Below are 27,215 nucleotides of genomic sequence, written 5' to 3'. Positions count from 1 at the left end.
AGGATGTGATAGGATACATGCTAGGCCTCCTGCATTTGGTTTTATGACATGAAAGTATGGCTGCTTAATGTTCATCCCACCTAAGCAGACAGTATCTTTACCCAAGTAATCTCCCTTTCAAATTGTCTAGAGAGATTCTCCATCATCTAGGTCAGGGGTAGGCAACCTTGGCTGTTTTATGACTCGTGGACTTCAACTCCCAGAATTCCTGAGCCAGCTTAGGTAAACTGGCTCAGGAATTCTGGGAGTTGAAGTCCACGAGTCATAAAACAGCCAAGGTTGCCTACCCCTGGTCTAGGTCATAGTTGTCCCAAAGGTGCTTTTTTTCCAAAAGGCACCTGGACTTTCTCATTTTTTTTTCCTTTGGAAACATTTTGCTTCTCATCCAAGAAGCTTTTTCAGTCTTCTTCAGAACTGAAGAAGTGACAATTTTCAAAGAAAAAAAACAAGAAAGTCCAGTTGGAAAAAAACACCTTTGGGACTTCTTTTTCAAAGCCAGTCTTCTCCTGGGAAGGGCTAAGGTAGGACAAGTGTCAACATAGCCACGCACGCACCCATCCCACTCACCCCCAGAGACCGTCACAAGCCCTTGAAGGCAAACTTGAGTAGCAGGGCCGCTACTCATTAAGTTGAACTGGCACGCTGTGAGTTCAAGCAGGACACAGAAGAACCTTATATATATATATATATATTTTATTATCTTCATTTGCAGACTGGTCAATGTGTATTTGAATACATATTCTAACTTGATCAATGTCTTATGTAGAAAAGGCTATAATTTAACAGTCAGTCATGAATCAAGAACCTTTCGTTACATATACTTCTTAATGGCTTCTTCCAGCTTTTCTTTATTTGCTCCAGAAAACTCATGCACCTGAAATACAGACAGACAAAGTTTAAGCCTTTTTACTTGAAGAGTCGTCCCTCTGTTAACAGATATTGTCAATGTTAGATGGTTATTTCATGTTGATTCCATGCAATGATGAACAAAGGAAGTGAACACTGCTTCTGAATGACTTCCTTCCTGGAGCAGTTTACCATGGATGTAATTTTCTAAAGTATATAGTACTTAAGAGACTTATAATCACCCATATTATGAAGCACAACTCTGGGCAGTTCAGTATAACAAAACCCCAAATCTTCTGCCAACCATCGTGCACCAAACCATCTAACATCTTAATCCCCAGACTCCAATCTCACCATATCCTAACATTTGGGGGAAAAACAATTCTTTATAGCTTTCTGGAATGCGGAGTGGTGATCTGCCAGATTCCAGAGGGAAAGGTTATTTTAGAGAGCAGGGGCTGCTCTGGAAAAAGTATAACTCTTCCTAGGACCTACTAGGGGACAATTGCTTTTTGAATAGGATGGCAGCATATATTTCGTTCTTCGTTCCCGAAACCCAAGGTTACTAGATTTTGTGGCCTAATTCCCAAGCCTGCTTAAAGATACTATATTAGTATTAAAACAAAAGCATATCTCTTGCTCCATATTTAAACCTCATCTAGAACTCATGGGAAACAAAGTACAGGTAGTCCTCAACTTAGGGGAGCCTATATATATATATATATATATATATATATATATATATATATATATATATATATATATATATATATATATATATATATATATATATATATATATATATATATATATATGTGTGTGTGTGTGTATGTATGTATGTGTATATGTGTGTGTGTGTATGTATGAATGTAATTTTTTTTTGATTGCTAACAAAGAATTAAAGGGAGCAATCAAAAATTTTTTTACACAAATATGAGCTGTCACTGTTGTGACTACAGCCTGTGGATGGTCTTGGGTTAGGCTGAAACAGGCAATAATATTTGTCCCGTGTTTGGGGCCTAGCAAGGTATTCTAAAATACTTAACACTTAAAACACACACACACACACACACACACACACACACATATATATATATATATATATATATATATATATATATATATATATATATATATATATATATATAATATATTATATATATATATATACACACATACATACACACACACACGTTGCTGAGTGAGAAATGTGTTGAGTTTTGCCCCATTTTACGACCGTTTCTTGCCACGTTTGTTAAGCGAGTCACGCCAGTTGTTAAATTAGTAACAGGGTTGTTAAGTGAATCTGCTTTCCTCATTAACTTTGCTCGTCAGAAGGTCGCAAGAGAGCATCACCTGGGACACTGCAACCGTCATAAATGTGACTCAGTTGTCAAGCATCCGAATGTAAATCACGTGACCGCGGGGATGCCGCAACGGTCGCAAGTCTGAAAAATGGCCATTAGAAGTCACTATTTTTGGTGCCGTTGTAACTTTCAACGGTCACTGGATGAACTGTTGTAAATTGAGGACTACCTGTACACAGGGAGGCTTGGACAGGATGAATGTAGTAGCCCTGTAACAGATTTCAAACTAAATCTTTTAAAGGGGAGAACGCACTTGGATCCCTCTGCAAGTAAAGCATTCAAGATCGACTCATGTTTTGCCGGAAATCTGAGAGCAGATACCTTTTCGTTATTTTTGTAGAACTGGAATGTCGGCATGCATTTCACATCACAGTGAGAGGCCACATCCTGGAAGAGATGAAAAAAAGGTTACTCCCCTCAGTGTGACACGGTGCGTGAGCAGAATCATTTGCACCCCAGAATTCTTTCCCATTCTGTTATTCACACGCCGCAAAATGCAGTATCGGTGTCTTGCAGAGATGAAAAGAGAAAAAAAAACTCTGTATCAAAATGAATCATATTTGGTGGATATTTTCCTCTTGAGTATTTTTGAGGCTAAGAAAAGTGAAACCAAGTTCTAGTGAGATAAGAAACCTGGTAACTTCCAGATACACGCACTTTGAAGAAGCCTTTCCGGGTAACAAACTTTATTGGTTTATCAAAATTTAAAATATGAAACATAGGAAGAAGAGAAATAACTGATAACAGAAAGGTGGGAAAAGAAAAAAGTGCAGGTCAGAGGGGAAAAGAAAAAAAAGGTGTTGACCTTCGACTCCTTTTGGTGCAGTAGAATAAGATAGTTGATATAGAACACAACTTTTTACTTTTATATAATAATATATGCTAGTCATTTCTATAACATCAAACCTATCTCTGCTAAAGTCTGTCAACTTTTGCAGCCATTGATCAGTTCCGGGAATCAAAAGTAACCGTTTTTTCTGCATAAAGTATTCTTTTTTTTATTATTGAAAAGTTTTAGAATACATTTTTAAATACAACCCCCCCCTCCTCCCCCTCCCCTCTCCCCAACCCCTCCTACCCTCCCCTCCCCCCTCCCCAAGCATAAAGTATTCTTGCTGCTTTCAGCATATACAACATCACACATTTAGAATTTTCAACGGTGTGAATAAGACTTATGGAAATTATAATTCTGGATATCAGAAGGTTATTACCATCTTAAGGTTAGGACCATCTTAAGGTTATACCTTAAGAAGAATACTGAGTTTACTGCACTTACCTTACCTACTTGTAAGCCTCTGAAAACCTATCAGAATTCCTCTTATCACATACTCTCCAGGGCATTTTTTTACCTGCTGTATATTTCTGTAATTTGTCTTATGAATGACTGGAAAACGCCAAGAATCTTGGGAGGTCCCAGGCCAAATTTTCTAATAAACTCCTTCTTACCCAGAATAGGTTTGTGGACTCTTATGTTATTCTGACAGCATTAACCAAACTACAACTTGAAGGATTCCCTAATAAAGAGTTCCTAGGCAACGCCTAGCTATCTGAAGACATCCTTTGTTGTGAAAGGAATGCTGCAATTTCAAGATGATTAATTACAAATGGTCATGTAACATGTGTCAAATGTGAGAACGCTCCTTTTTTAAAAAAAAGTTTACTAAAACTAAAAAAAAAAAAACATTCCCATCCATTTTCATTCCACCTGAGGGAAGCAAATGTAGCTTTCTCTACTCCAGCAGTTAATTTAGATGTCATCTGTGCATGTTAAGGGCTTTGTTAAAAGCCAATTGCACACACTATTATGTGTAATTTTAAGTGTAGGCAGTACTGTTTACTCATCAAGCTAATAAAAGCTAATTATTTCTGATGGCCTTTCTTGCTTCCAAGTTATGTAAAACGAAGTTTAATTATCACTCTGCTTTATATTTAGGGCAAAGCCATACTTCATTTTAACACAACTTAAATCACTGCCAAATACCTCACTATCAAGACATCAAAAACGAAGTCGTACTTTATTTCAAGTGAGTCGGATTCACTTATCTAAAAAAAGCACACTTGGGAAAATTGGTTTCACATGCCACTTTTCTAAATCAACTTGCTTGACAAGACAATGATCATTCAAATACGCTACTGATTTAATATCAGGCTTCCCAATGCAGTTTATGTACAATACGCACACTAGAAGCCTTCTTGCTAAATTATAATACGTTCAGTTTTGGCTTGGTATGTCATGTAGATCCATCCAGAATGGCTTAATGCACTGTTGAGTGTGACTTGTTCAACAAAACTTGATAAAAGCTGCCTACAGTTCTGGCTCGTCTTTGGACAATTCAGAAAGCTGGCTAAATCTTCCTATTTCACCTTTCAAAGGGAGTGGCTTTACATCGTATTCCATATGTTTGTAATATATGTCATATTTCAACATTTAATCTACGGCACCTAGGCCTTTGTTTGACAGTTGAGCTACTTAAGAAGAGATATTGAAACAAATGGGCTTGGTTTCTGTGTTTTGAAAGAGAGAAGTCATATTTCAAGTTTTTAAAGCAAATGATTAAAAATACACATTGTGTTTTTTTTAACCCCATTTATATCCCGCCCTTCTCCGAAGACTCAGGGCGGCTTACAATCTAAGCACAAATCAATGTGCTTAGCAATAGCCTTCATTCTATGTATATGCCTGCTTATTAGGGCTTTCACACATACACCCCAAGCGGCATTATTACAAAGTCAGCTTAATTGCCCCCAACAATCTGGGTCCTCATTTTACCTACCTCAGAAGGATGGAAGGCTGAGTCAACCTTGAGCCTGGTGGGATGCGAACCTGCACTAATTGCAGGCAGCTGGTGTTACTTAAGGAGGCATTAGCCCACTGCTCCACCAAGGCGCTACTAAGCTGCTGCTGTTTAAAACATACGTGGGTTTTCCTCAACTTATGACGTCAATGAGGACAAAATTCCATCACTAAATGAAGCAGTCAAAAAGCACAACTGCATCACTTAGAAATGGCGATCCCTTCAGTCCTGGTTACCATTGTTAATTGAATCCCATGGTTGTTAGGCAAGGGAACTTCCTGATGACTTCCCACAAAGATGACAGTGGGGAAAAACCGGAAGGAACCCAGGATGACAGGCAGGTAAGTGGCTGCTGCTGAGTGGTGTCTGGGGCTGAATTGGGGAAGGTTATGCGAGGGAAGACTGGGGAAGGTGCACAAGAGGTATGGCATGGGCCTCTGCCAAAATGGGTGGGGTAGCATGTATGGGTGGGAGAGACTTATTCTAGGGCAGGGGTGTCAAACTGCCAGCCCACAGGATGGATGCGTCATCTGGAAGCCACGCCCACCCCATTGCCAGCAATGGCAAAACCGTCCTGACACGTTGTGTGACGTCGCAAGTTTGACATGTCTGTTCTAGGGTCTTGCAGCCTTTCCTGTCGGCTTCCCCACTGACTTTCTGGGGAAGCCAGCAGGGAAGGCTGTAAATGGTGATGATTCGACTGTGGGGTGCTGCAACTGATCATAAATTTGAACCAACTGCCAAGGGCTGGGGTGCTGGGACACCAAGGATTAGTCATAACTACCATTCAATCAATGGGCAGTAACTTCAAATGGTCACTGGAGAAATGGTTGTAGTTGTAACTGTTCTGCAGTTCTGAAACTTACACCAAGTGAAGACTGTGAAGTGGGCACCTCTAGCCTTTTATAGCAGGACTCTATTTCATGCTTGCTTGGTGTTTGCACTGTTCAATGATTTGCCTTTGTATTTCCATGTCCTTTGCTATGCTCCACTTTATTAATTTTTGTACTGTGTTCATGCATGAGCTGCATATTTGGGGGAAAACTATGCAACTTCTGATGAGACCTTAGGAGCAATGTGTTGTAATTAGAGCTCATTTGTGTTTTCTGTAAAGTGCAGAATACAAGCAAGTGCAACTAAACTCACAGCATCTTCCAGATGTAACAAAACTCCAGATCCTAGCAGTTTTAACTAGCCTGATCAATGATAATCTCAGGTAACAAATTCTGACTGGGGACTGGCTCCCTATTCATACTACAGATCTTCTGCTATCAGAGATTGTTCTCCTCTAGTGTTTCTATGTACTTCGCCACCAAAACTGAAAAAGAGAACTAAATCTCTTTTATGTTCCATCAACACTATTCACACAGAAAACTGAAGTCTGCGCATTTTTTTTTCACTGCGTTGAAGACATTTTATGTTGACCGCATATAAATTCCTCTGCAGCCAAATTACAACGACAAGTTCACTTTGTTCTATAAAAACAAAAAAACCTTTCTCATCCCCCCAAAAGCTGAGTTCTTCCAAAAGTTTTACTGGAATATTTTTTCTGTAAAGTACAGAATACAAGCAAGTGCAACTAAACTCACAGCATCTTCCAGATGTAACAAAACTCCAGATCCTAGCAGTTTTAACTAGCAACCTGAAACAGTGAAAGAGCCACTCGGAACCGGTTCCCTCACAAAAGGAAAAACTGGGAGCCGCAAAAAATATGTGCGCATGCACGTACATGCGCGCATGCGCAGAACAGGGTTTGACTGAAGAGCGGAGCCAAGGCGAGATATGCACCTACCATGCATATTTGAATTGATAGGTTGAACTTTTTTAGTCCCACCTTTTTTTTGGGGGGGGGGACTGCACATGGCAGAGGACCGGGAGCCGCAGGAGATGGCTGAAAGAGCCGCATGCAGCTCCGGAGCCGCGGGTTGCAGACCTGTGAACTAGCCTGATCAATGATAATCTCAGGTAACAAATTCTGACTGGTGACTGGCTCCCTATTCATACTACAGATCTTCTGCTATCAGAGATTGTTCTCCTCTAGTGTTTCCATGTACTTCGCCACCAAAACTGAAAAAGAGAACTAAATCTCTTTTATGTTCCATCAACACTATTCACACAGAAAACTGAAGTCTGCGCATTTTTTTTTCACTGCATTGAAGACATTTTATGTTGACCGCATATAAATTCCTCTGCAGCCAAATTACAATGACAAGTTCACTTTGTGCTATAAAAACAAAAAACCTTTCTCATCCCCCCAAAAGCTGAGTTCTTCCAAAAGTTTTACTGGAATATTTAAATAAAGAGGTCCAGTTTTCATCTTCATTAGTCAGAACATACTGCAGTTTGTATAGTTTCCCTAACAAAGCAGTCTTACATAACTACAAGTTATATGAATTCAAAGATTTTATGAGAATATATAACTTACCTGAGCATCATCCACATCAATTTCAATGAAGACTACATCTGGATATTTTTCAACCATGCTCTGTTGTCAAAGAAGAAAAAAAATCCGTTGAATAAAAAGTATGCTTGCTGATCTCAATTAGCACTTAATAATATTATCCCTTATTAGGCACATGGAGCTTACATTTTAAACAACTGATTAACACATAAAAAGTAAAGGTAAAGGTTCCCCCGCACATGCGTGCTAGTCGTTTCTGACTCTAGGGGCCGGTGCTCATCTCCGTTACAAAGCCGAAGAGCCAGCGCTTGTCCGAGGACGACTCCGTGGTCATGTGGCTGGCATGACTAGACGCCAAAGGCACACGGAGCGCTGTTACCTTCCCACCGTAGTGGTCCCTATTTTTCTACTTGCATTTATATAACTTCAATTTCAATGAAGACTACATCTGGATATTTTTCAACCATGCTCTGTTGTCAAAGAAGAAGAAAAAATCTGTTGAATAAAAAGTATGCTTGCTGATCTCAATTAGCACTTAATAATATTATCCCTTATTAGGCACATGGAGCTTACATTTTAAACAACTGATTAACACATATCTCTGGGCTTTACTAGATGTTCCTGAACTTCTCATCCAACATATCTTACTGTTGGCCATGGTGTACATTTCCACCTCAGGAGAAAGTATCCATCTCTATCCACAAACAGGATACGAAAGAGGCCATCAACTATTAATTCTGTTATACTGGCTCTTATAAGTACACTGCCCATTGTTATGGATTTGTTCATTTTTGAAAGGAAACAGATTGCAGATGTTTGTGTCCCAGAGAAGGAATGCACCCACTCAAGATTTTTGCAGCAGCTAAGGTCAACTGCCCAAGCAGATCTTTACCTTCAGCAAGGCCAGCAAAATCAAAAAAGCTTTGCAGCCAACTAACTTATTACATTGCAACACACACACACACACACACACAGGAGGGAGGGAGGGAATATTGCTCCTTACCTAAAAGAGGCTACTGAACAAAGACCCTCTTGCTTTCTCTCCACTTCATATTGCTAGCCAGAACAATGGAGCACAGTGAGTTATGAGCAAGAGTGAAGCTCATCTCCATAACGTTTCAGATGCTGCAGGGCTGCTTACGTTTTTCCCCAGCATTTCAGTCCCCACCTTATTCCGAACATGGTATGTAAACAATGTTTTCAAAACTTGTGGGGCTGGTTAGTCTTGCTCTCTATGTGCTTTATCTTACTCGTCTCAGATAATATCTAACCTTGATTAAATCATCAAATCTATAATCTCTATTCCGAGACCGAATTAATCTGCAGACTGTGGAAGTAGAAACTCAGATATTGCTGTGAGTTTTCCTTTCTCGTGGTTTTAAGAACTCATGGACTTTAAGAAAATAAAGGACCACGTTTGAACTGCAGGGATGTGTGTGTGTGTGTGTGTGTGTGTGTGTGTGTGTATGTGTGTGTACACACACACACACACACTCATATATATATGAGAAACTCTGAAGACACAGGGTGTGGAGGATGTGGAAGAGAGAAAATAAATTAAATTGGGAGAACTAAAGAAGCAGCCAATTGTGTCTGGATGAGGTGAAACTAAATGGATCTGATCAAGGAGACACTTAAGCTACCACAGCTGAGTAAGGAGTAGCCTCACAGTTCCCCAAAATGCAGACAGCTGTTGTCAGGCAGCCAGCCACAAGTTAATTGTAAGAGCAATCCGCCTACACACTGATAAGGCCTGAGAAACAAAACATAAACAACTCAGTATAAGGGAACAACCGCAAGGCTAATTTAACTACAGCAAAACCTACTGAGGTGTAAGGACTGGAGAGTGGAGAATAATATAGGGCTGAATGTGAAGTAAACAGACATGAAGCCCTGGTAAAAGGAGCAGAATTTCCAGTCCTTAATGCTGACTTCCTACCTCGGCGAGTTGATGTCTTGTTGGATTTTGGTAGCTAGCAAGACAGCTTTTGCAACCGGAATTGTGGCTAGATGTTGGATAGCTGAGATCATCCATATGACACTGGACAGGCTATCCTCATGAACAGACTGTGGGAAATGCCATTTTTTGGGTCAGCTTATGAGCGGCATGGCTGGGAATCAGGATTACATCAAGCTCATGCTCACAAAACAGCCATTATGGACATTAGGCTCAACCATGCCTTACATCTTAATCACTTTTTGGGATTTTAAAAATTGTATATTGAAGTGATTCAGACCTTTGAACTGGCAAGGTCTCTCACACCAATTTCTGCCTCCTTAAAAGACGATGGTGCAAATATGATGACTTTTTAAAAGATACATGGTTTGGGGGGGGGGTTGACTGTAGAAAAAGGATGACTAGTACACAGATTTTGGAAACTTTACAATGGATTAAGGGGCCAGAGGATTCAGAATTACACTTCTGAATTATTTAGGAGGCATTTTCTCATTGGAAAATGGAGATAGCTTTAGGGTTTTTTTTATAATGTTAGCTTGAATGCTGGATGCTGCAGCAGGGGCATAACAAAAATGGAACAGAAATTGATAGTGTAAACTTTTAAATACCTCTCAGCCACGCTTTGGGACAGAATTGATAAAATGTTTGATAAAGCTGAAAGACCATGTTCTAATGAAGTTGTAAAATAAAAATGAGCTGCAATGGGCATCTATGAAATTAATTTGAAGGGGGATATGAATGTAATGAAAATGGATCTGATGGATGCCTTATTCCTTAAAGAAGATGAAGAAATATTAAATGATGACATTTCTTTGGATATTTGTTTTCTCTTCTGGATATACAAGAGCTTTGCTAAGATTTGGAAGGACTTTTTTTAGAAGTGACAAAAGGTTAAAAGAATAAAATAATTATATCTGGTCTTTAACTAAGAGATAAGCTATTGTAACCTAAGTATTGTCACTTATATCATTAGGCACATATAAGTAGATAACTTGTAAATATTAGGGTTAATACATAAGTGGAGGACGTCTCCATGGTCACGTGGCCGGCATGACTAGACACTAAAGGTGCACGGAACGGTGTTACCTTCCCACCGTAGTGGTCCCTATTTTTCTACTTGCATTTTTATGTGCTTTCGAACTGCTAGGTTGGCAGAAGCTGGGACGAGTAACAGGCGCTCACTCTGTTACACGGCACTCGGGATTCGACCTGCCAAACTGCCGACCTTCTGAGTGACAAGCTCAGCGTCCTAACCCACTGTGTCCCCCCTCCCTCCACCCCTCTCTCTCTATTCCGACTCTAGGGGCCGGTGCTCATCTCTGTTTCAAAGCCGAAGAGCCAGCGCTTGTCCGAGGACGTCTCCGTGGTCATGTGGCCGGCATGACTAGACACCAAAGGCGCACGGAACGCTGTTACCTTCCCACTGTAGTGGTCCCTATTTTTCTACTTGCATTTTTACGTGCTTTCAAACTGCTAGGTTGGCAGAAGCTGGGACGAGTAACAGGCGCTCACTCTGCTACGCGGTACTCGGGATTCGACCCGCCAAACTGCCGACCTTCTGATCGACAAGCTCAGCGTCCTAACCCACTGAGCCACCATGTCCCTTATTTATTGCTATACTATTGTTTTAATCTGTGGAGGGCACGTGGGGTAAGAAGTGTTTTCCAATGGTTTTAATCACTCACAGCATCTTTCGCATCGTTCCAAGGGACATTAATAGGACCTTTAATAGAACATTAATAGGATAGTAATAGCCCAGGATAAATGATGATGATAATGATGGTTTTAATCTGAATTAAGGAAAAATTATGATTGGAATGGCATGACGAGAGCCTGAGAAACAAAATAAAACAAAGTAAAGTTTTCCTGTTGACTGACAGGTACCATTGTTTCTATGTATCAGTGCTGTTGCCACTGACAGCATGGAAAAGATAAGAACCCCTTTTCATGAAAGCACAGACAAATTTCCCAAGGCAAGCATGAGCAGAGGCACATAAATATTTCAACCCCTCTAAGGTTCAAAGAATCCTTACGCATCTCTTTCACGTAACCTTGGTTTCTAAGGAATCCCCATATAGGCTGTGATTCCTCGCCAGCCAGTGGATCCAGCAGCTGAGTCTGAGGAATCAGATGAGGAAGAGGAGGGGCCTGGAGTGACATCAGAGTCAGAGGAAGGCTCTGAGGAGCTCCAAGACTTACAGTCTGACAAGGAGCCTGGCCCCTCTACTTGCGCTCAGGCTGAGACACAGCTGTGCTGGGAGTCTGAGTTGGACAGTGATGAAGCACAGCTGGGACATATTCAGGATGCAGGAAAACGCTGGCAAGAAAAGAGAGAAGGACAGAGGAATGCAATGGGGTGGCTCCAAAGGCAAAGGAGAAGGCATTAGGAAGCCACGCCCTGGCTGAATTATAAAAGGGAAGGTGTGGGAGGTGCTGATTGCTGAAGACAACTGTTCGTGTTGAGGATCGAGTTTCTGTGAACTGTGTTTGTTTGCCTTGGACACTGAATCAGGTCTGTGAATAAAAGGGGTTTGGGTTTTTCCTGCAGTTCCTGCCTGCTTGTTGGAAGAGGGGATTCTCCTTGTGAGCATAACAAGGATTCACGTAGGCTGGGACAGAACAATATATAACATCCTGCTTTCTTCGTACTTTATATTAAACCGAATATTGAAGGAATCCAAAGTACTTACATGGAAGAAGGGCTTGATCATTTTGCATGGCCCACACCATGTGGCAGAGAAGTCAACGACTACCAGCTTGTTCCCAGCATTTGACATCTCAGCTCGGAATTCAGTCTGGGGGGGGGGGAAAGAGTCAAGAGCATTTTAAAGAAGCAATAAAATACTTCCTCACCCCAATGCATTACATCTTTCCTGAAACGCATTTAACATAATGTTCTTCAGGGCTTTCAAACCCGCAGGGAGATTTTCTATGTCACCTTCCAATCACAACCCAATGTACATTTTTTTTTAAAAAAAAACACCATTCAAGATGAAGTGCAAGTATTCCTCGACCTACAAACGCAATCGAGTCCAACATTTTTATTCCTAAGTGAAACAGTTAAGTGAGTTTTACTCTACTTTGCGACCTTTTTTTGCCACAGCTGGTAAGTGAATTGCTGCAGTGGTTAAGTTGGTTAACATAGCTGTTAAGTGAATCTGGTTTCCCCCTTGACTTGGCTTGTCAAAAGGTGATCACGTGACCCGGCGACGTCATAAATATGAGTCAGTTGCCAAGTGTCTGAATTTTGTGACCATGGGGATGCTGCAACGATCGTAAGTGTGAAAAATAGTCACACGTCGCTTTTTTCTCATCCGTTGTAACTTTGAAGGGTCACTAAACGAATAGTTGTAAATCAAGGACTACTCAAAGGATTGAAAAAAAGGAGTCTCTTTTTCTGGTAGGGAGCGTTAGAAAATGGCAGGATAAACACGCCTGCCATAATTGAAGCATATGCATTATTAGTTCAGCTTTGTAATCTATGAAAACTTAATAGTCCAAAAGGGAAAAAATAATCCAATTGTCTATTTACTTACCTTATCTCAGAATCTAAACATCCCTAGCACTTTACCATCATAAATACACAAAAACAGTGGCCCTTAAAAAAACTAAAAACACAGTAAAAGATCAAGTTGATTTCTACTATTATTTTAATCATCAAAGACTATCGATCAGAGCATAGCAGCCTTTGGAACAGGGGTAGGCAACCTTGGCTCTTTTATGACTGGTGGACTTCAAGTCCCAGAATTCCTGAGCCAGCCGTGCTGAGGGGAAAGGGAGAGGTTTCCAAGCGCAGAGGGAGGGAGGGAGGAAGGGAGGAGAAAAATACAGAATGATTCAAAAGCCTGGAAAATGGGGGAGAGGAAAAAAAATAATCTCCGACAAATGTTATCTGAACAGCCAGAGCTGCCGAAATCCCCACTTCGTCTCCCTCCCTCCCCACTGGAACTGAGAGTTGTTGCACAACAGTTGAGGATGCCAAAACGCTCGACTCTTGTTCTGAAACTTAAGACCTTCAGCATTCCTTCGCATCTCAAGGAAGGAAGCCTTCCCAATATTCTCTCAAATTTCTTGGACCCGCACACCAGCTTTTTCAGATTGAACTTGCCCGTCAAGTTAATCTGACTAAACATTCTGAGCAGGGGGGGAGGGTGGGTTAGTCAACAGTAGCCTGTGAGCAGAATCTTCCGTATTCTGCCGTCCACCTTTTGGTTCGTGTCTAGAACCGGTGAGGTCCGTGTAGTTTTGCTCTTTTCCCCCACTGTATCCCGGTTTCTTTCGTCTGTCAACCTCTGCACTGGGTTATTGGAAGCGTCCGCTGTTCAAACTGTGGCCACTGCTCTTTGCCCATGCATACCAGGGCGCCCAATTAATAAATAACCTGATTAAAATGCATGTTGCTGCATGCTTAGCTTGACTGTGCCATCAGGGCAGCTTCATCCCCCCCATTTATTGATTCATATCCTGCCAACACGCCTTCCTCCTTATTTTCCCCACAACAACCCTGTGAGGTGGGTTGGGCTAAGAGAATGTGACCGGCCCAAAGTCACTGGCTTTCAGGGATAGATGGGAGTTGAACTCATGGTCTCCTGCTTTCTAACCGGATGCCTTAACCACTGGACCAAACTGCCTCTCAATCATAGAATGTACACATCCCAGTCTTTCCCATCTTGCTCTACTTTTTGAAACTGACCTACCTCCTTCGTCTTGAAATTTCTCAAAATGGTTCTTAAAAGGGTTCTTTTTTTCTCCCCCAGGTCCTTTAGAAAGCTGGAAGAGCCACTCTTTGAAGTTGCAGTTATTAACAGCAATTAAAATTATGTTAGTGCTGGGGTTGGTTAACTTAATATTTTCTCCCTGTAGAATCAGCAGCTGGGGTGAAACTTAATACAATCCAGTCAGAGAACCAGCATGCCAGATTTCCTATTTTATCTGCCTAAAAATCAACATGTAACTTTCAAGACGCGTTCAAGGATGAACCAACATTTGCGGTTGCATTCCAAAGGGCTAAGTGTTTGCACTTTGCATTTCATACGCTTTCCCACGTTTTTAAGTTGGTATACTACTGTCGCCTTGTGGATCACGTCCTAGCTGCGTCCCCACAAAGCTCAAGATTTGGTTTCCTCAAATTATTTGGGCTTTGGCAAAAACAAAAAGAGGAAAGATTGTAATGAAGGAAAGTCTGCCATTTCAAGTCATCCAAGCAGCCAATTTATCAGCAGGGGCACAAATAAGCCATTGTTGGATGTCCTATACCAGGGAACTGCAACCTTGACAACTTTAAGACTTGTGGACTTCAGTTCCCAGAATTCCCCACAAGTCTTAAAGTTGTCAGTGTTGCAGACCCATCCTACACTACCCCGGGTTAGTGGTTTAACAAAAATTTCTTTCTTTTAAATCAACTATTCAACTCATCAATGTTAGCAAAAATACTTTAGTTTGATCTACATCAGGGGTGTCAAACTGCCGGCCTGCGGGCAGGACGCATCACGACAAAACCGCGCCCACCCCATTGCCGGCAATGGGGGAAAAGGTCTGAGACATCACATGACGTCGCAAGTTTGACACCCATGATCTACATCATATTCATTTAGGAAGAAGAAGAAGCTGGTTTTTGGCCTTCTATCCGCCTTATCCTGTTCTGCAATTGCCAAAGACTGAAGATTTCTACTGGCATCATCGGCAGAATAAAAAGTAATCCTCACTTAACATCCACACTTGGGACCAGAAACACCATCACTAAAGAATGCTGTCCTAAAGCGAGACATCTTGCGATCGTGCCTGACTTACAACATTGCTTTTTTTTTTTTGCTGTTGCAGTCATTTAGCAAACCACTCTGGTTTGGTAGGTTTGACCTCATGTAACCACAACTTGTGACTTACTCACTACTTCCCCAGCCCATCAGAAGCTGGAAGTGAAGTTCACAAATGGCAAACAAGACACTGCGGCTGTAGCAAAGAGGCCAAGGGACTTTCTGGGATGCTAACAATTGGTGCAACTTTGAGGACTAAGTTGCAACTTGACCTTTTTAGCATCCTGGTAACTTCTGTCATTGAATGGGCAAGCTGGTGTAGAAAGCTAGGAAACCATTCTGTTGTACCTTACAGCCAATTTTGATGGTGTGTTGGGGTTCTGAGTCCATAGAGAATAGTAAAAAAAATGGCCCAGCAATCAATCATTTGGTTGAGTATTTATTAATGTAATTGTCATATCATGCAGCCCATTGAAAAGCCTTTTGCAACTTAAAAGTTTGCCCCATTATACGTTACAGCTCATCCACCCTGAACATCATTTGCAACATTCTCTTATTCAGAGGATAAAAGGATGCCCTTTATAGCATCTTGGGAATAATAATCCAACCTGTATTTAGTGTGTCCACTGACTGATATTGTGCATACAGGTAGTCCTTGCTTAATTTGGACTGGCAAGCCCACTACTAAGTGATACAATCATAAAGCAAAATATTACACGACCCAACCGACTTCATGAAAGCAGTTCAGGCTGTTGGCAAATCACCCAGCATTGTGAAGTGCAATGTCACATCACTGCAGTTTGTGGCTTCCTGCCAGCTTCTCCCTTGCTTGTTGGAAGCTTGATGTGATCATGTGACCAAGCACACTGCAACTACTGTAAACATGAATCGGTCGCCAAGTGCCCAAGTCACAGTCACATGACTGCGGGGGACACTGCAATGGCTACGTCAAAGAATGGTCGTAAGCAGTGGTGGGATTCAAATATGTGAACAATCGGTTCTCTGCGTGGATGCCGCTTCCGGAAGTCCATTCTGGACCTGGGCAACAAAAAAATTAGCTACCGGTTTTGCTGAAGTGGTGCGAACTGGCTGAATCCCACCACTGGTCGTAAGTCTCCCTTTTCAGTGGCATTCTAACTCTGAACAATCATTGAATGAAAAGTTGGTAAATGAGAACTACTTGTAATATAATCTATAGCAAGAGGACTAGCTAATGGCTTTTACATCAGCTTAAAGCTGTAATGTACTCTGGTTTTGGCTTCAGATGTTGCGTGCACTTCAGCCCATTACACTGTGTACACTGTGAAGCAAACCATGACTTTTACTCTAAGTTAGCAAGCCATAGGCTAGCTTAAAAGGAGCACCAATATTGGTTGCCATGCTTTCATATTAATCTGAAATCCAATTCTTATTCCATTTACCGTGTTGCAAGTCGGTGCAGCTTTGCAACCCAACCCATCTGACAATTTTGCTGCAGATACTTCTGGTTTTCAGATGCAGGTTTCTATTTCCAAATTTCTGGCATCATACTCTGATTTTTCTAGCATAAGGTTAGGTAGAAGCCAAGCGCATTCAATTCAATCCTAACCTGAATCAGCAGGATTGCTGCTCAGTATAACAGGACTGTTAGGAAGAAAGAATGTGAAACATTTTAAAGTGCTACCTTTCAAGTTTGTGCTTGGAAAAAAAACCAACCATGAGGGTCATGAACTGGTTTTACGGTAAATGGATAATGTATTTCCTGCTACTTCTTGTTTGCTTCTTAAAAATATTCTTACTGGACTTAAGAGTATAAAAAGGTCCGTGCAATAGGGGGGGAAAATGGAACTGGCTCCCAAACTAGGTCAAACTTCGTGATACCCTCCCGCTCCCCGTTGGGAGCACAGGACCTCAGTGCTTAAAACCAGACACAGATGGTCCTCAATTTATAACAGTTCATTTAGTGACCATTCAAAGCTACAACGCACTGGAAAAAGTGACTTATGACTGTTTTTTCACACTTTCAACTTTGCAGCATCCCCATGGTCACGTGACTCATATTTATGACGGTTTCAGTGTCCCGGGCTCATGCGATCCCTTTTATGACCCTTGGCAAGCAACACCAACAGAGGAGCCATATTTACTTAACAGTGTGGCTAACTTAACACCTGCAGTGATTCGTGTAACAACTGGGGCAACCAAAGTTGTAAAATGGGCCAAAGCTCACTTAACAAATGTCTCAGTTAGCAACAGAAATTTAAGGAATTTTGGTCGTAACTCGAGGACTGCCTGTAGTTGCATGGATGATGGGGCGTTTATGTTTAGACTAAGAACTATGAACAAGACAGATAACCAAAGTGGACTTGGAAAGTTTGTTTACCAATTGACTGAGCGCTTCCTCATTCACAAGAAGTGGCAAGAGAGAATTCCAGAAATTACCCTGAATTGCGGTCTGAACAAAAAAACAACAAGGCATAAACACATAAACTAAGACAGGGGTCTTCAAACTTGGCCCTTTTATGACTTGTGGACTTCAACTCCCAGCATTCCTCAACCAGCGTGCCTGGCTGAGGAATGCTGGGAGTTGAAGTCTACAAGTCATAAAAGGGCCACGTTTGAAGACCCCGGAACTAAGACCTTCCCTTCAGCTTTTTCCCACTTGCAAATATTGTCTTAGATCAGATGGCCAATGGTCTCTATAAACTGACACCACTGCCTGACTTAGTTCAGATCAACAGCTGGAAAAATGACTTTTTCCCCCCTACAGCCCAGGTTTTGTGGTGCCCAATTAAAATGGGTCACATAAGGAGAACAGAACAGAACAAATAAACTGCAGGGGTTTGTCTTTCTTTTTTTTTTAAACTGATGTGGAAGAAAAAGACACTTAAAGGAATGCTGCATCATTTTCGCATATTAAACTCAATATTTAGGGCTGGAAACATTGTCTTCCCAGCCAACTTTCCCATTAAGGGTTATGAATGTTTAGCTGAAGGTACACACTGGCATCTGCCATTTGTTGCTGGCTGAACAGTATGTACCTGCATCAAATATTAATTCCCTTATTACCCATTTCAAAACGATAACACAAAGCTGATTTTTTATATCGGTATCCTTGTATCTGCAGTTTAGAAGGCAAAAAAAAGCAACACTAACAGTAAATCCTTCTAACCTGCATGGGGAAAAAAAACTGTAACTATGTCCAAGATACACTATTGAAACAATTGTGTAGAATAAGGCAAACTGATTCTTAGCCCTCAGGTTTGCAGCTTCTACTTTTCTCACAGAGGACCACTGTCTTGATTGGAGATACCTAGATGGGGGTTGCAACACATACCACAATCAACATATGGGGTAGGCCAATGCTTTGCAACCATGGCAACTTTAAAATGGGTGTGGACTTCAACTCCCAGAATTCCCCAGCTAATGTGATTTTCAAAGAGAATTCCCAGCTGCCAAGGAAAGTCAATGAAGGAGGATCCTAAAACTGTTCTTAGAACCACATGTGGCTGGCCACCTTTCCCCCTTCTTAACGGATAAGGCAAAAATTCCTTAACTGAGGCTACACCAGGGGTCGGCAACCTCGGCTCTTTTATGACTCGTGGACTTCAACTCCCAGAATTCCTGAGCCAGCATAGCTGGCTCAGGAATTCTGGGAGTTGAAGTCCACAAGTCATAAAAGAGCCGAGGTTGCCGACCCCTGGGCTACACGGTGCATCTATGACAGAACTGATGGTCTCCAGAAACATCTGACAAAAGGACATAAATACCATATTTGAAACCTCTTTACCTCGACTGCCCAACTTCATAGCCCTTCCATACCAACAAAGTGTCTGAATAAGACATTCCCTTTTAAGTTTAACACCCGAATTTCCTGATGTAGACTATGCCCAGCATGGGCATTTCCTGTTACCACTTCCGAATGCTCAGTCAGCTAGCAGTACCGTACTTTCCCTCAATCTGGCAAATCACTCTGGTTTTGAGAATTTCTGTTCCACAAACTACCCCCTCACATCTCACCTGTGGTTAAGATGAGACGTTTCCCTACTCATAACAGTACAGACATCAAATGCCAGATGCGTTGACCATCTGTGCCACTGCTCTCGATCTGGGGAATTCCACCAAATTTAGCCACATGGCTAAGTTTCTCAACAGTTTCTAAAAACTCATGGTGCCAGTCCTTTGAAGAGCAGAACATGTTTCAATTAGCAACTTTAGTTTGTCTAGTGGGAACGCCTCTTTAGAAATGTATAATTATAAAAGCTTGGTCCCCAAATTACAAGCCGTTCTGATCATTAAACAAACCAGGAGAAAGGAGGTGCAGCATTAATGTAGTAACTAGGCTGATCCTTCCCAAAGATAATTTATATGACGCTCAGAATAATAATTTTACAGGAAAGGGGCAGGAACACCCAGCAAATTTTAGCTTATTGAAAGCTTAATTTGAAGCTTTTTCCAACCTGATGCCCTCCAGATGAAGGCATGTGTTGCCTGATGTGCTGGGTGTGTAACTCCTAGAATTAGCTGCAAGAGAAAGGAATTCAAACAAGATATAATCATCAAATACAAACCAAGTGTAGCTCCTCGAGTTTAACCTTCCCAAACTAGTATTCCTAAATACCAGAGATAGGTGATCATTTGATTCTTGGGGCACACTTAATATTTGTGGAGGCCAGGATCTGGTGTGGGAAGATGGATAAATAGATGTACAAACAGGACAGACCTGTCAGCTTTTACCCCACTCTAATCTTTCAGACTCTGGATGGCAAACATATCTGAAAAGCTGTCAGGAACAAGAAATGATGCCATTCCATGTTACATACAGAATGTAGTAATAATAATAATGCGATACACAGCAGAAAGGGTTAACTTGAATACTCCATCAAAAGAGGGACACTGAAAATCTAACCCAACGGGGATGGCCTTCTGCAAATCTTGTTTTAGCAAATAAAACAAAAAGATCTGATATGACAGTCCCTGCTGCAAATTTGCTCAGGATTGGCCTTCTCCGAGAAAGCCATACACACATATATATGTAATATAATATATAAATATACAAGACTGCTTTTATATATTTAACCTGACTATATAGCAAACAACAACAGCGAATTTTGACAGATTTTAGTTTATTCAAGATGCCAAGAACAGTTCATTAGTTATGAGAATAAATCAAGTAGCAATATTTTTCAGGAGGAAAAAAATTAGTCCAAAGATCAAGATAATGAACCAACAGACTAAGGAAAATGGTACATCTTGGTTTTTGGCTGGATTCTTGTTGACATTTCAATACTGTAGGACACCATATATTTAGCATGTATTCCTAAATCACCACGTATTACAGAAAGCTTAATGCAAAACCACAAGCCAAAAAGATCCTGCTTCTACTGTCACCTCAGGTGATCTTACCAGTTTACCTGGTTCATTAATCCTTCTCCTTCATCAGATGGAGCTACAAATGCTGGTACTCACCTGAGAATATTTTTATAAGAATCATTTCTGAACAAGAGTGTAAGACAAAATGCCTTGGTCAGCCTCTCTCAACCTTATGCTCTTGATCATATTGTTTGAAAAGATAATTCAATACTCATGGACTGGTGTACTGACAGAACACAATGCTGATGCTTGCAGGTTTGACTCTAGGATATTTCAAAGACGCATTAGAAAAATTCCTGCCCAAAATCAAGAAAGCAAGCAATGTTGTTGACACCAACAATACTGTGTTGCAGGCACACAACACTCTGAATCAGGAAAACAAATTTTCCTCTGAGAAAGTCAAATTGTGGAAAGTTAATCTTCTCCTATTCCCTTTCAACTCCAACTCCCATTGCCCTAATCCTTCAACACTACATTAGTCAGCAACCTTTACAGCATGTAAAAGTTTCTCATGAAAATATGACTCATTTACAAATGCTGGGCAAACAATCCCACAGATTAGTGGGAGAGGGAAAGGAAAAACAGGTCGTAGTAAGTTTTTTTTTTTGCCCCTGGTGAATAAAATTAAATCCCAAAGCTAGCCACACTACCAGATTTTAAGATTTTGGAGTAGCAAGAGGGATAGGAAGAGAGATGCAACATGAAGAATAGGGGTAAAGACAATAAAAATGGTTCATTTTGGCATAGTACTGAACATGAATCTATCTGTTTATAAGGTGTGTATTATCATAATAGACAAGAAGACATGGCTTCCAGACTATAATAATGAAAGTAGATCACCAACTAGTTAAAATTCAAGTCACGCTATCAAAAGTGATTTCCTAGTTTGCAAAGGTGTGTCATAGTTATCAGGAAGGCAGAGAAAGAAACACATATACAGTATTAGCCAAGATGGTAAAGTCCTGAAAACAATCTGCTTCATCTGATGACTCAAGTTGAACATAGGAGTACCCTACATGGTTTGGGGTTGTTTTTTTTTTTGCTTCCACAAGAGGCTACAATCTTGCAAGAGACAACAAACTAAGCCCAAACAAGCCAGACTCCTGATGACGTGCTAGATTATCTAGTTGGTGTGGACTCTTAATGTCCACACAGATTTTCTCTAGGAAAACCTAACCCCATTTCCTTAACCTAGTCTTTCAAGTCTTCCAAAGGTGCATCCAGTTCCACTTATCTTGCAAGCCAGGGTTATATTAAGTAACGAGGTACATGTTTTCAAGAATAGGGATAAGGAACCTGCACCCCACAGAAAGTCACTGAACTTCAAAGCAAATCCATCCAATGGAAAAGGGTACCAAGAATTATAGGTCAGTAACTTCTGAACAGCCAAAGGTTCCCAAGCAGATATAGAGACAGAAAAAAAATCTCCAAGAGACCAACAAGCACATACAAGAGACCCTCTATAACTTAGTAGAGATCCACTCATCTCTGGACTACAAAAATCGACTTTTCTCTTGCAATTTCCTTATCTGTCTTCCTGAGCAGTGGGTAGGTTAAAACTCTGTTGCAAGAAAGGAGGGTTTCAATCAGGCAATTGGCTAACAGTGCACAAAGTTGGAAACTAAAATAACCACACACACACATACACAAGCTCATATAATTGAAAGTCAACTATGAAATATTTATTTCTGGAATTTCCCAATTCCCATTTAAAGCTGCCCTCCCTACACCTTACCTAGGTTTAAGTCTTATTTACTTAAGGTGGGCCTTCCGAGTGTTCACAGCATTGCATTTCCAAAGAGGGAAGGAAAATCCCACGGGTTAGGGTGGAGTAGGGTTTTTTTTTTCGTTTTTGAGAAAAATAAACATCGAAAGGCCAAGAACAGCAAGTCGTTTCTGGCTAAACCAGCCTGCCCGCTCTTGCAAAAGCCTAAAACAGGGGTCTTCAAACTTGACCCTTTGATGACTTGTGGACTTCAACTCCCAGAATTCCTCAGCCAGGCATGCCTGGCTGAGGAATTCTGGGAATTGAAGTCCACAAGTCATCAAAGGGCCAGGTTTGAAGACCCCTGGCCTAAAAGGAACGCCAGCCCCCCCCAAAGGCGCAGAGCCCGCCGCCGATTTGCTGGCAGGACGGGGGGGGCGAAGCGAGCCCCCCCCAAGGGGAATCGAGTCGGGGAAAGCAAAGCTCGGTTCAAAGCCAGCCAGAGGGGAGGATTTTGCCCGCGGGCGCTCAGCCAGACGCCGATTCAACAGAAGGCGCCTCCAGGGCAAATTTTCGGGAAACGGCAGAGAAAGCTGGAAGAGGCGCGCCCTGCCCAACCTCTATACTGCCACGGGACATCGGCTCCGGCATTGCCCAGCACCATTTCCCAGAGCACCGGAAGGCAGGGCAAGAAACGACGGAGGGAAACTTAATCAAACAGAGAAGCCACCAGGAATTAAGGAGCAACTTCCTATCGGCCAGGGCAATTCGGCAGTGGAACCCGCCTGGCTCCAGATGTTTATTTTTTTTTTAATTTTAATTCCATTTATATCCCACCCTTCTCCGAAGACTCAGGGCGGCTTACAAACTTAGCAGTAGCCTTCATTCTATGTATATGCCTGCTTATTAGGGCTTTCACACACACCCCAAGCGGCATTATTACAAAGTCAGCTTAATTGCCCCCAACAAGGTTTTGTAAGGAGAGACTTGGCTAGCCACCTGTCTGAACTGGTATGGCTTGAGCCGAGGGGGTTGGACTAGAAGACCTCCAAGGTCCCCTTCCAGCTCCACTCTACGGTGGGGCGTTGGGAGGCACGGTAGCCTCCACGCCTCTGGCGGGTATCAAGACGGGGGTGGCCCTTCCCCGAAGCCTGCCCTCCCAAAGGCACGAGAACCGGTCAACACGCGGCGCTCCGGGGCTGCAGCCACCTCTCCCGCGAACGGCCTCCGGGACGGCTGGGGAAACACTCCGGAAGCGCAGAGCGATCCTGCTCTGCGCCTTATCCAACATGGGGGGGTGTGTGTCTCCCCTCCGTCCGCCGAGAGGCCTACTAGGGTCAATGAATGAAGCCTCCTCCCTTACCAGGTCCCCTACGATCTTCACCATCGTGGCAGCCTCGGATTGCTCGCTTGTAATGCTATCTTCCTCCGCCGCCGCCGCCGCCGCCGCCGCCTCCGCTTCTGGCGCCGCCGCCGCTGCTGCTGCTGTCTCTACGGGTAGTGGTGGTGCTTCGCTTGCGGGTGGTGCTTTGGGTGGTGGTGCTTCGCTTGCGGGTGGTGGTGGTGGTGCTACTGCTGGTAGCGGTGGTGGTGGTGGTGGTGGTAGTGCCGCCGCCTCCTCCTTCTCCTTCTCAATGGCTGCAGGCTCGTTCTCATTAGCACCGCCTTCCCGCATCTTCTTATGTAGTGCGGACGCCAGCCCAGGAAAACGTTCTGCGCAGGCGCTCCGCCGCTGGGCGGAGGCGATTTGCGCACGCGCACAGGCCTTTCCTCACCCACCCCACCCCGCTTGGCCCAAAAAAAAAAAAGTAGTTTTCGACGTCGGGATGGAATGGGGTGGGGGGAGCGGGAGAAGAGAAGCGAGGTGGCGTGGTCCATCGGTTGCATCTACCCCGTTGCCGGGGAAACGGGATTTGACTTCATCCTTCGGGGCCTTTGCTCAGAGTGAGCGAGCTTTATAACTTGGCGGGGAGTTAGCTTCTTGCCACTTGAAATGGAGGAAGCGTGTTTAGGAAATGGGCTCGCAGCTGTTGGGTTCCCCCCCCCTTTTTTTTGAGACGTTCGGCCAGGCTAACGGCACCCACTTCGACCGCCTTTGGAGCTCGACGCCTTCCCCTGTTTATTTTTCACAAATACCAAGGCGGGGGAAGCCTGTTGCTAGCCCAGGGGTAGGCAATCTTGGCTCTTTCATGACCCGTGGACTTCAACTCCCAGAATTCCTCAGCCAGCTCATGCTGGCTGAGGAATTCTGGGAGTTGAAGTCCACGGGTCATGAAAGAGCCAAGGTTGCCTACCCCTGGGCTAGCCTGAATCTTGCAGCAGCTGCTGCAGTCTGGCTGATTATTGTTGATTCAGAAATCCGCCTCCCCCCCCCCTTTTTTGTCTTTTACTTCAAATGACTTTAAAGTCACAGATTCAAGAGCAGCTGCAGAGCTTCCATCCCGCCTCCCGGACTAGACAAGCCCTCTTCCCAATTCCCTTGGGAGCTAAGCCGTCACGACCGACGGTGCTTCCCTGGCTTTGTTCTTCACCGTTGAACTGTAACAAGATCCGAGGCGGGGGGGGGGGCTTCAAACCTGGCCCTTTTATGACTTGTGGACTTCAACTCCCAGAATTCCTCAGCCAGGCACGCTGGCTGAGGAATTCTGGGAGTTGAAGTCCACAAGTCATAAAAGGGCCAGGTTTGAAAAAAAAAAACCTGATCCAAGGTAACTACGTTTCCATGTAGTGAAAAAAACCACAACCCGTATATTTTGAAGATGGGACAGGTGCAGGGGAGGAGGTGGAAATTAAGGAAACTACACAGGTACCGGAATTTAAGTAATGCCAGAGCGGTAGGATGCAACTCGCCCCCCTCCCCAGCTTTTGTGAAATTATATAATTGGAATTGGTTACAGTGTTTGCATTCAAGTGAGTGGATATCAGTCTGTAACCTTTTGGATACCGTTTCCCTTCCCCCATTCAGTGAGGTTGATGAAGTTTTGGGGAAAAATAGTTAATCCCTTCTCGTTTCTTTTAAAATCCACATTTATAAATATGGTAGGGATTGCAACGCAAATTCATCTAGCGTGCAATGGACTTGGTAACCATCCAGGTGCATTCAAACGTGTGCATAGAATAAAGGTGAGCCATTTCTTTTCAAAGCAAACGTTCCCTAGTGGCTTGTGCAGTATGATAAGCTAGTGCAAAACTAGTAACCTGCAGTGATGAATGATAAAAAAAGGTAAAGGTAAAGGTTCCCCGCACATGCGTGCTAGTCGTTTCCGACTCTAGGGGCCGGTGCTCATCTCTGTTTCAAAGCCGAAGAGCCAGTGCTTGTCCGAGGACGTCTCCGTGGTCATGTGGCCAGCATGACTAGACGCCAAAGGCGCACGGAACGCTGTTACCTTCCCACCGGAGTGGTCCCTATTTTTCTACTTGCATTTTTATGTGCTTTCGAACTGCTAGGTTGGCAGAAGCTGGGACGAGTAACAGGCGCTCACTCTGTTATGCGGCACTCGGGATTCGACCCGCCAAACTGCCGACCTTCTAATCGACAAGCTCAGCGTCCTAACCCATCAAAGATGGAGCCATTTTATGTAGAAAACGGCTGGTTCAATTACCAAAGGTGGCTACAGCTAGCACACTCTGTCCAAAGTGACAGACATCAACTTCAAAGGAAGCATGAAGGGCACACTGAATGAAAGATGTATCCGAGGTTTAAGAGGGTCTAGCAGAAACTCATGTTCCAAAGGCAATGTGAAAAATAAGGGCTTGGGTCTTAAATTCTTAAAACAGTTTTTTTAAAAAAAACAATCCCTCCAGTTGTCTTCATCTATCAAAAATCTGGAGATCATAAAAATTAAAATTGTGGGAGCAACTGTGTTGCTGAAGTCCTGCCCACTTTTTCTCCGCCAAGCCCTTCTCTCTGCTTTGCCAACTGGGTAATTCTCTGCTTTAAAGGGTTTCCTTTAAATGGAAGGGCCGTTGGGAATCCACATCCAGCCCACAGTTTACACACTTTGCTCAGTTCTCATGTTTATTCAATTTTGACATAGCATGAGATGTATATTCAGGCATTGAATAAACCATGGTTTAACCATCAGGGTTTAGCATAAGGCATGAATTCTATCTATCTGTGATTATAATCGGTCTGATGTACCATCTTAGAAGAGCGCTAGATTGTAATCAGTGGACATTTCTAAATAAAAGTATCTGATCCTCTGAAACCGATTTAGGAAAAACAAGTATCAGCGACCACAGCTGAATATATTTTGAATATATATGTGCATGTACCAAGGCAGAATTCCTTTGTATCTTTAGATCTGTTCCAGAGAGTCCCCCATTGGTCTGGACCCGGTCTGAGAATAGGTGAGTGCTTAAAGGAGGAAGAGAAGCTAGAAGTCCCATTGCATGAATAAATTTTTATTCGCATTATGCTGAATTCAGATGCTGGGAAAGTGTTGGCATGCTCCAAAAGGATGCGGTGGCTCAGTGGGTTAGGACGCTGAGCTTGTCGATCGGAAGGTCGGCAGTTTGGCGGGTCGAATCCCGAGTGCCGCATAACAGAGTGAGCGCCTGTTACTCGTCCCAGCTTCTGCCAACCTAGCAGTTCGAAAGCACGTAAAAATGCAAGTAGAAAAATAGGGACCACTACGGTGGGAAGGTAACAGCGTTCCGTGCGCCTTTGGCGTCTAGTCATGCCGGCCACATGACCACGGAGACGTCCTCGGACAAGCGCTGGCTCTTCGGCTTTGAAACGGAGATGAGCACCGGCCCCTAGAGTCGGAAACGACTAGCACGCATGTGCGGGGGAACCTTTACCTTTACCTTTTTATTTCCATAAAACCAAAATTCAAGGCAAAACAATAGCTTTACATTCCTGGCTGGGTTTTTTTTTAAAAAAACCATCGATTCCAATAAATACGCATCTAATAAAATGTGAGAAGAATGCTTGGAGTACTCTTGCAATCACAGTAACAAAGATCATTTTATTTGTTGAGTAAACAATTCTATCTTACCCATTAATCAGTTCTTCAAATGTCCTTTCCGCTCATTTGTAT

General features: G+C 42.7%; 1 protein-coding gene across 1 annotated transcript; it reads right to left on the bottom strand.

The window, feature by feature from the left end:
• Window positions 1-662: 662 nt before the first annotated feature.
• LOC308662296 (thioredoxin) lies at window positions 663-23,845 on the bottom strand. Its single transcript, XM_081317929.1, has 5 exons — window positions 23,537-23,845; window positions 12,057-12,161; window positions 7,434-7,493; window positions 2,535-2,600; window positions 663-874 (listed from the first exon to the last, which is right to left on the bottom strand). Exons 1-5 carry the CDS (start codon window positions 23,558-23,560, stop codon window positions 812-814), a joined length of 318 nt encoding a protein of 105 aa, XP_081174055.1. The 5' UTR covers window positions 23,561-23,845; the 3' UTR covers window positions 663-811.
• Window positions 23,846-27,215: the final 3,370 nt, after the last annotated feature.

Source organism: Vipera berus (genome assembly GCF_964194415.1).
Source record: "Vipera berus genome assembly, chromosome: 2".
Lineage (NCBI taxonomy): Eukaryota > Metazoa > Chordata > Lepidosauria > Squamata > Viperidae > Vipera > Vipera berus.
The sequence above is the reverse complement of the archived record's forward strand: the minus strand, read 5'-3'. Positions and strand labels throughout refer to the sequence as shown.